Raw genomic sequence first — 10,277 nt, 5'->3', positions numbered from 1 at the left:
CCTGCTATTGTTCATCTGTCTTGTTCTGTCCTGTCTATTGTGTATCTTGTGGTATGACTTGTTATCATAGTTGTTGGGGTAAACTGGAAATGTGCAAAAGCTGTAAAAAGGAGAGAGGCATGCTATCAGAAGAGAGCTCTTTGGCCTGGAAATCAGTGAAGTGTGTAATTAAAAAAAACCCAACAAACAACCTCCCACCAAATGTTGCCTAGAAAAAGGTTTTGTAGATATGGAGTCGGAGAAATCTTACCTGCATGTCTACATCCTTTCTGGAGCTCGAGGTTATACCTGTAGCACTGAAGGCGGAGTATGGCCTGTATTACTAGGAAAGGTACTTTCTGTAAGAAAACGAGTAGGTGTGAAAGAGTTATAGATCCATCCGGGCTTCACTAAATTACAGAGTGGCTGGTAGCAGATGTTTAGAGACGAGTGTAATGACAGAGTCTGTGCACAGCAATCATTCTTCTACTAATCTTGCCTTCCTAACTTCTGGCATTCAGTAGGTAAGGAAAGCATTTGGGGAGGAGAGTGTTTATAAATAGATAACTGCAAATGTTACCTCCTTGGAGGTTGTAATGAGATGCCGAGAGACTATCTGAATTGGCCTGTCTCTGGACTATATTCTAGGTGGTCTCCTTTGCTTCTTTCCTTTGCTTCTTTCCTTTGCTTCTTTTCTTGTTGCAAACCATGTTCTCAATGAGTGGACTAAAACCAAAATCTCTTGAACGTGGACAGAAATAATAAGCCATCTGTATTTGAATGTGCCTTGTATGTGCAGTATTCGAGAGAGATCAGATTTCAAAATAATTTTTTTTATGCACACATTTCTTTAATTGTTCGATAGTCCTAAACATTTCTGAATTTGAACTAACTACCCCTTCTCATGTACACACGTTATAAAGGAAGGCAGTTACATGGCAAGCTGTTCTCCTGTTCTGTGAAGTTTAAGCTGCTAAAGAAGTAGAAGTAAATCCAGTTTTGTTTTCGTGTTTTTGATGAGTTCTTGCTTGTGCTAAATATGATCATGAAAAGGGGGAAAATGTATTAGAATGATGCTGTTGTTTTTCCTTGGGCTTAAAAACGTGTTCTTTATAGGTCCAGTCAGACACAGCTCAGAACTACACTATTTATTATTCTGCAAGTGGACCAGGAATTGATCAAGATCCAAAGGGTTTGTTTTACATAGAAAGAGAAACTGGAAATATCTTTGCTACTCGTGCAGTAGACCGTGAAGAATATCCAAGCTTTCAGGTACAGACCTAAATTGTGTAAATATAATTAAATCTTTTTTTTTTTTTTTTAACCCATTTTCAGCGTATATTTGAAAGCTGGGTTCCTCCCAGAGGAAACTGAGAGCAGACAAGATCTGGAATCAGCTATCTGTTCTGAGTAATATCTTTGGTGTTGTAGAGATGAAATCAGTGTCAAATAAATAACTGGTCATCTAGATCTTGAGAGTAGTTTTACTTTTCACTGCTTAAACTCTTAATTACAGCATAAATGTAGTGGGCTATTGGGTTTGCATCACTTTTGGAGAGAGTTTGAAGTTATCGCAGAATTTTTCAGGGAAGATTGAAAAGGTCTGCATAAAAACAATCATGAGAAACTCTAGATGGCTGTGTTTTTTTGAGCCTCTCTCAAGCTGTTCAGTTTTGGTATTTTGTTAACAAGGTACACTGCTCTCTCTACTGGAGAAGTGTAAGAACACAGTTCATACAAACAAACAGCTTCTAAATAGTTAGGTAATTTGCAGTACCTATTACTGCATTTTATTAGGTTGTGTTGTAATGGGCAAATAGTTTTGCTGTTGTTCTTGATTTTTTTTCTAAATAGCAATATTTAAATCTGAATTTTTAGTGAGACTGAGATTACCTCATAGACACCTGGAAAAAGGGTTCAAGAGACTTGGAAAAAGTGTTTGACAGAGTTGGGGGGAAGAGAGAAAGTGATTCAAATACTTAAAGTGCGAGGAATGGAAAGGGGAAAGATTGGAAAGCATTTAAAGATTTAGTGTTGCTCTCATGGTAAGATGTCAGTCACTTCCCATTCCACGTGGCTGAAGAGCCTGGTCTTGAGAAGGGTATGCTTTGCATGCTGTATTTCATTTTATTGACTCCGCCATTGAAATAAAAGTGTAATAGTACTTCGCGTTGCTTAAGCATGAAGTGAGTTACTGAATTTGTCTTACAGATCATTTGCTTTGCAACCACTCCAGATGGTTATTCACCAGAGGTACCACTTGTGCATACAATCAGGATAGAAGATGATAATGATAATGCTCCATATTTTACACAGGAACTTTTTGAGTTTTGTGTCCCTGAAAATTCCAAACCTGGTAAGAATTGTTTTGAATCAGTGAACACAGTTACCACTACTCAACTCAGTTATGTACCAGTATGACTAGGTGTGATACTGCCTTTTAATCAGTTTCAGTGGGATTTCCTAAGGAATATTTCTTTACAGCAAAGGCTGAATTTGCAAAGAGCAGCTCAAGATTTCTTAATGATTAGAAATTCCAAAACGCTATCTCAATCATACAGAAAAGTATTCTTTAAAAAAGTTTTTAAAAACTGAGGTGATTCCATGTTCCTAAAATGGTGTAAGAACTTCAGAACATTATTCTTTTAATTTTATTCAAAATAACCTGTTTCCATTAAATGTTTTGATTGACAGAACAGCATTTTTTAAGAGATTGGTTTCCTAAACAACTAAATCAGTGGTGTTCTAAGGTGTAAAATGCCTTTGATTAAGCTTACAGTATTTGTCCGAGCTGATGAACTAAGGTAAGACTTTTCCTGGGAGAAGGTGGAGGGGGAGAAAGTCTTGCTTCTGCCCATACCTGTAAAAGGTGGGGATTTTCTGATTACTGACTTGACATGTCTGTGTGACAGAGGACAAAAGCGGGGATAAAGGTGGACCCCAGAGAATAAGGAATGCAAAAGCTGTGGTTTGCCATTCCTCGCTCATCTCCTAGTCTAGGGGTATAGAGTGGGGAAAGTCTTAACTTACTACACAAAAAAGGAAGCAAAGTGTCTTCCCCTTCACCCCAAAAACTGTTTGCATTTCATTCTCTGAGCTACTCTCCTTCTTACTGGGTGAGTTCCTGTTTTAAAGTGAAGTTCCCAAACCACTTGTGCTGTAGAGATGAAGTACAACCGCGCTCTCCGCGAGGCAGTGCTGCAGTTTGAACCTTGTCAGAAAGCACTGAACCTCCCCCTCCACGCCTGGGTGACTTCAGCTGTGTTTGGGATGCTCAATTGGAAGTCACTGTTAAAAACACTAACTGAAATTTGAACTTTTAGTATTTCTTTTGGTTATTCTTTCTGACAGCTGCAATAACTACAACTTTGTCTAAGAAGCAAAAAAAATAACCATAAGATTAAAATAGACAATTTTACATTATTACTGTATTTTTTGTGTGTCTAAAATAGAACTACCTGTGCAAACAATTTTTGATTATTTACAGATTTTTCTTGGACTAAAAATTGCTGTATTGTGTTCATAGGTATAGTTGTTGGAAAAGTGACTGCAGAGGACAGAGATGAGCCTTATACTCTGCATACTACATTGAAATACCGCATTGTGTCACAAAATCCACCAGCAACACCAGCATTTTCTTTACATGGTGACACTGGTGTCATTTCTGTATTATCACCGCAGCTGGACAGAGAGGTGATCTTTCCTGAAGCGTCTTTAGCTGTCATCTGGTGCACACAGATAGCTTCTTAACTCTGAATTGCTGGCATGGGAATCACCAGATAAATCATTTCTGTTACTCTTTTTTTTTGTTTGTTTGTTTCCCTCTTTAAGGAGCTTCCTAAGCTTTCTAAAGACCTGTAATTGGTCCAAAGTGTTTCTGCATAGATCTACCATATTCTAGCTAATCTTGACATGGGACCTCCTGTTTGACCTGTGGATCAAAAATCCTATGGATTTTTATTCTTTTTTTGCTCATGAATCCTATGAGACACTGTTTCCTCTTAATCAAGGTCCATTTGAGTTGCTTCTTGCTTCTTTACAGGGAAGATGAACCAAATTTTCTGGAAATAGTCAGTGATCGTATAATCAACAGAAATACCTCCAATATCTGAAACCTAAACAGTAATATAACATTTCCGAAAATTAAAGTGCAAACCATTTATTCTTATCAGCTAGCTGTCAAGTAAATAAGATACAGGAGATTTTAGTTTTTATTTTATTTGGGTGTTTGTTTTGGTTTTTTTTTGAATAAAATGTCATGTGAGAGATTGTTTATGCTAGAAAAACTGACAGGCATGTGTAATTCAAAATAATATTTCTAGCATAAGACAGTCACTCTAGAAAAAAACACTGCTATGGGCACATCTTTTTTGAGGATAAAGAGAATCATATTCTGGCATACTTATGTTGCTTCATGGCTGAAAATTCACATTAGCAGTGCATTGCAAAATTGTGCACTTGCAGGTACACTGCTCAACTTTTTTAGCAAGAGAAAAATGCAATGACCATGAGTATCACCATGACTGCTAAGGAAAGAATCACAATGACTACTGAGGGAAGGAAAGCTTGAAAAATTAGTCCACCTGTCTTTTAAAGATAAATTTGTGAAGTGGAACAGGAGATTTCTTTCTTCCACCTGAGGAAACTAGTGCTACTTCCAGGCATTTGGAACTGGAGTTACTGTCTTGATTTACAAACTCCATTGTTTTGTGCCCAGTCCCCGCCTCAATCCCTCTTCCCTGAGATGTTCAGGTATTAATAAGGCTAAAAAAGGCCGTTTGCTGTTGTGACTCAAGTCAGGGACTTAAGTGGGCTGCTTATCAGTGATCCCCTTGGAACCAGTAAGGGCACTGACTCTTTCAGTACCAGCCCATGCCAAATGGCAGGCATTGCCTTGTCATGTATAGCCCAAACAAAGGCTGATTGCAGCACCATTTCTGGTCATCCTCACTGAAATAAGAGACATGCACTGAAACACTTCACCAGCTGGAAACCTAAGGGAATACTCTGCCACTCCAAAGAGGAGACATAGATAGCAGATGAAAGTGCATCATTTGTATCTTCCAAAACTTCAGGTACTGGAAAATAGCACATTGTGAGAAGCTTTATTTGATGCAGGGTATAGCGTACACTTTACTAACAGATGCTGAACTCAGTGCTGCTTAGCCATTGAAAAATATTTTCCTTCTTGTTGTTCTGGAACTATAGGGAAAAAGCCCCAAAGCTGATTGCCTCATTTTGTAGGGGAGCACTGAATTTAGAGCAGAGTTGGGGGATGGGAGTAAAATATTTAGTTCTACTCTTGCATGTAAGTATGTGATTAAAAAAATGAGTGTGTCAAACTTCTGTATGCTTTTATTCATCTTTTCAGATAGTATCCACTTACACTTTGTTAGTTGAAGCGAGAGATATGGCAGGTCAGCCTTTTGGTTTGTGCACTACAGGAACAGTTGTTGTTAAACTTGAAGATACAAATGACAACGCACCATCCTTTAGACAGATACAAGTAAGTCTTCATAGATAAAATGTCTGTAAAAAGGTAAAAAAAGACTATTTTTATCCCTTTTCTAATTTCCTGATAGGCAGTCCCTCAAATATGAACCCTACTACCCTGAGGCAGTTAATGCCAGTATAGACATTTGAGAATGCCCTGTTGGTTGTTATGCTATTTCATAATTAGACCTATTGGTATATTAGTTATTTTGAGTCATTTGCCTTATGTCCATTGGGAGAAAGCTGACATGTCATTCATTCACTTCTGCAATGCAGTCGTAGAAATCCCGTAATTTAACCATTTTCAAGGAGGGGACAGATTTACTCCTAGACATTGTCATGACTTTGTTACCATTTGACCAACTTTTGGCTACTTCTGTGTTGCAAATGAAAATGTTAATGTCAGTGAAGTAGATGCAAGGATTTTCACTGAGATTTTCTATACTTTTCCAACTTTTTTTTTCTTGTACAGAAGTATTTTTTTTAAACCACTTCTTCACCAATAGCTGTAACTCAGCCTTAAGTCTTACTACTTATTTCAGTCATCTGTATGATTCAGGACAGAGAGTGTGTCTCAGTAGCCATGTATACAGCTCAAATACAACAGGAGATTTTGTAATGTGAAATTTATGAAAAAATAATTCATTATCCATGTTGAATACCTGTACCTTGCCCTTTCCACTCACTACTGTAGAATATTATCAGTAATAATTCAGAATCACTCTTATCTGTGCTTCTTGAGCTTGTACAGAATAACACAACTCTTTAAAAAGATAATAAGAAAAATCCTTTCATCCTTTGCCATCTAAGTAGAGACATATTTTACCCTTCTTCTTGGCTTTTCTTCAAGTTTTTGTGGTTTGTTTACATATATTTTTTTAATTTGCTCCAATGCATTTTCTAATGCTCAACTTGATCATGTTGTATGCAAATTAGCATCTATAGCTGATGTAACTGATGGGAACTGTGCTAATTTATATTTCCTGGAAGGAGAATTCCAGATCTAATTATGTCAGTGATGGTTTGAGTATATGAAGGAGCTGAGATTTCATCTGTGCTGGCAGGAAAGGTTTACTGTTTCACTTAGGGTATAAGGGAGGAGTGGGAGAAATATGCTAATGCGTAAAACCAAAATAAATCATTACAGTAGGTTGGTAAATTGACCCCTTGGGTTTAAGTAGTCTTATTTAAATATGGTGTTCTTCAGTCCTGCGTCGTGGAACAGTATTCTCTGATTTAAATTGTTTTTTTTTTTATTTTGGATACTACAAGTATGAAACACGAGTGGAGGAAAACAGAGTGAATGTAGAAATACTGAGAGTCTCTGTTGTTGATGTCGATGAACCTGGTTCGCCTGGCTCAAGAGCAGTGTATGAAATTATAAGAGGAAATGATGATCGGTCCTTTGAAATTACAACAGACAAAAACACAAATGAAGGAGTACTGTGTGTTGTTAAGGTGAGTAAAAATGGAACTGCTAGAGGAAAATTTGTGCGTCTTCAGATGTTTCTTTTAAAATCAGTAGTCTAGAACTCATTTTTATTCAAATAATATCTGTAACTATCAGGCAAATGATGCTTTCTTCCCACTCTGAACTCTCTTCTAGAGCAGATTGCATAATACCCTGCAAATGAGCCTCATATGTGGTACATAACTCATCTTCCAGACTACTCCCCAGTTTTGTGTATGCAGAAGTCAGGGAATTCCCTTTGGCTTGTCATTCCAGAAGAGCTTGGTGCTTTTGTGTGGTTCCACAGTTGGAGTCCTTTAGATTTAGGGATGTAATTGAGGAATGCTTCATGGCTGAGTTTTTAACAGAAGTGGGAGTGTGGCAAAGGAGGGGAGGGTTGAGCACCTCCTCCAGTCGTCTTCTCTCTGGGAGTTGATTAAACTTAGTAACTCCGCCTAAAACTTCCCAGGTTTTATTTTGCAGGGTAGTGACTTCAGGTTTGCTTTTCTGGGGTGTGAGGGAGTCTGCATACACATAAGACTACATGTTAGTTTGGTTACTTGTTACATCCAGCACTTCACAGATGTGAGGTAAAAGCACCACTGTACCTGTACTCCAGCATGTCCCTTTGCCTCTTCATACCTCTTTTTCATTATCTGTTAAAACTACAATAACAGATAGCTTCTAAGGAGGAGAGAAAATTAATATTAAAATTTGAAGATGTAAATCGTAAAGGTAGAGATGCCAGTTAAATTTATATGTGTGGGTTTTTTTTTAATTACGTTTTTTGTTGCTGGTAATCATTAGAACTTTTTTTAAAGCTATGTCCCTGGTATACAAACCCAGTTGAAATTTCTTATATTTATTGTAATGCTGTAGTGGACTAGAGAATATTATGACTTTAGGATATAAATAGCTCTATTAAAGGCATATGATGACCTTGGAGAAGTTGTCTGAAGAATAAGTGGTAGATACTGATCAACCCCACAAGTTCAAACATATTTGTAATGGGTGAAGTCTTACTAGGAAATAAATGTAGGTGCTAGCAAGAAGCACGGTTGACTTGGGCTGGAAAGGAAATACACGTAACCTAAAATAATGGCCAACTAGATATAGGAGGAGAAAATCGCCCACCATGTTGAATTCTTATCTCGGTTCTATTACTAATTGACTATGAGAATGTTAATCTAAAATTTTACAGTGGTGCTGCTTACCTTATTAGGGGTAGTTCCTCAGGTTCTTTTCTTTGATTAACTTAACTTTTGTTTTTTTTTAAAATCATGTCCCTTTACTGTGTCTCAGGCTGGATGTTCCAGAAGGATAACTGACTTCCTTTGTAAATAGATCTGGTACAGTTTTATCTATTTAATAATTGGGCAGTGAAAACAATACCAAGTTTTGTATTGGTGTGAAGGAAAAAAACTAACACTCCATCTTTGTTACAGGGTCTGGACTATGAAAATGCCAAACAAAGGGTCCTCGTGATTGCAGTCAACAACGAGGCACCCTACATGCTGGCACCGCATTCACAGCAACTTTCCCAGAGCACCAGCTCTGTTACAGTGCATGTCCTGGATGTGGATGAGGGGCCTGTGTTTAATCCCTGCCTGTTACGCCTAGATGTTAAAGAATGTGAGGAGATTGGCACGAGTATTGGGAGATATCTAGCAGAAGATCCAGAAACTGGAAACAGTGAAGGCATAAGGTATGAAACAATGCTAGCTACTAGTTTATTTGGAGTACAGCATAGGAGGGATATGGGAAGGGGGAAATAGTTGTTGACGCTGTATATGTGTGTGTGTGTGCATGCACACACATGAGTGGATATGAATACATTTATGTATGTACATATACGTGTGTGTATATTTGAGATCTTGAACTAAAAGACATGTTATTCTTGACAGCTACCGCATACCACCTGGCCAATGTAATTGGATCAGCATAGATGAAAAATCGGGTGAAGTCAGAACCATTAAAGTCTTGGACCGAGATGTAGGAGAAATGAGACGAGGTCAATGCAATATCACAGTCCTCGCAATAGACAGAAGTGAGTGCTAAATGTTGTCAGTATTCTTTGTCATCTATAACAGATGTTTATGTGCAAATTTAGTGTGGGGACAGCTATACCAGTTCAGACCAGAGGCCCACCTAGTCCGTTGTCTTGTCTTTAGGATAGCTCTATCAAATGCTTAGGGAGTATTATACAGCAGGGAAAGCATTTAAGAAATTAGGGCAAATTCTCAATGTTTTCAAAAGTTTTCTGCTCCCATTTAAAATCCTTTGTTAAGTTTAAATTGAGAGATTTTCCTATGGATTGCATTCCTTTCATTTTCTGACTATTTTTTTTAAGTAATAGCACCTGGCAGCTGTGAAGTTGACAACAGAGAAAGTAGGGAGAGAGAAATTTGGAAAAAAAATTGTTGACCTTGCAACTCTTACTGTTTCCTTCTCTGTTTGACTTCCTGGTGTCTTGCTTTAGGAAACTCTTAATTTAAAAGAACGTCTAAGAATAGCTGTATTCATTGCTATATGTTATTACTGACTTACTCCTATTGTAAGTCATCTAGGTTCTGTAACAGTGTACACACTGTATGTTGCTCAAGTGACAAGCTCTTACAAATTACTGTGATTGTAAAGGAAAGGTTGTACACTCAGATTCTCATTCTAAAACAGGTTTTGGTTCTGACTTAATGTGAGTGATCGTTCTTTCTGATTAATTTGGGTATATGCATTTATTGTAGGAAAAGACATAGTTTTGCCTCACCATCATCTAGCCAAGAAGATTAAATACACCTTTCACTTCCCAAATGCTAAATGTAGCAAATGTTAGGCTTATCGGTCATACTTGTAATTCTAAAATATATATCTTACATTAAAAAGGAAAAATGGACTGCCTTTATAAATCCAATGGCAGGATTTAGTTTAAGCCCTTATGTGCATGAACGTCAGTAGGAGTAAAGAGCAGGCTTTTGGAAGCTACTTTACAGCTAAAAATTCTAACTCTGTTTAAAGCTTGCATATTAAAATTAAATGTAAATAATATGAATTTAAATTGTTTAGAACTTCTGTTGCATATAAAGTAAACATGATATATGCATCTGCAATCAGGTTTTTCTAGAGAAAGTTTTAAAAAGTAGCCTTGATGTAATTTCACTGGAATGCATATACAAGCATTGGCCATTCCTGCACTGGAAAAAATGTCATTAGGAGGGAGAGCTCATTCACTTCTTGCATGTAGACTTTGGTGTCATAGTATGTGTCGCTGCTGAGCCCTGCTCCCACATGGTGACTCGGAGGGAAGAACATGGAAAGAAGACCACTATTTCTGAAAGGGTTTGTGTTCTCAGGGAAAGTG

The 10,277-nt window shown here is 37.5% G+C and overlaps 1 protein-coding gene across 1 annotated transcript in view; it reads left to right on the top strand.

Moving 5' to 3' along the window:
• LOC104157686 (desmocollin-2-like) overlaps positions 1–10,277 on the top strand; it is a gene marked incomplete at its 5' end in the record, with an annotated part of 20,776 nt that overhangs the window by 3,617 nt on the left and 6,882 nt on the right. Inside the window, 7 exons of the mRNA XM_009695114.1 lie at positions 1,096–1,251; positions 2,191–2,335; positions 3,506–3,672; positions 5,351–5,485; positions 6,745–6,930; positions 8,368–8,627; positions 8,827–8,969. Of these exons, the coding sequence (XP_009693416.1) occupies positions 1,096–1,251; positions 2,191–2,335; positions 3,506–3,672; positions 5,351–5,485; positions 6,745–6,930; positions 8,368–8,627; positions 8,827–8,969 (1,192 nt within the window). The remainder of the gene's footprint in view (positions 1–1,095; positions 1,252–2,190; positions 2,336–3,505; positions 3,673–5,350; positions 5,486–6,744; positions 6,931–8,367; positions 8,628–8,826; positions 8,970–10,277) is intronic.

This window comes from Cariama cristata, unplaced genomic scaffold, assembly GCF_000690535.1.
Source record: "Cariama cristata isolate BGI_N322 unplaced genomic scaffold, ASM69053v1 scaffold12132, whole genome shotgun sequence".
Taxonomy (NCBI): domain Eukaryota; kingdom Metazoa; phylum Chordata; class Aves; order Cariamiformes; family Cariamidae; genus Cariama; species Cariama cristata.
Note: the sequence above shows the minus strand (reverse complement) of the source record. Positions and strands in the feature narration are given on the sequence as shown.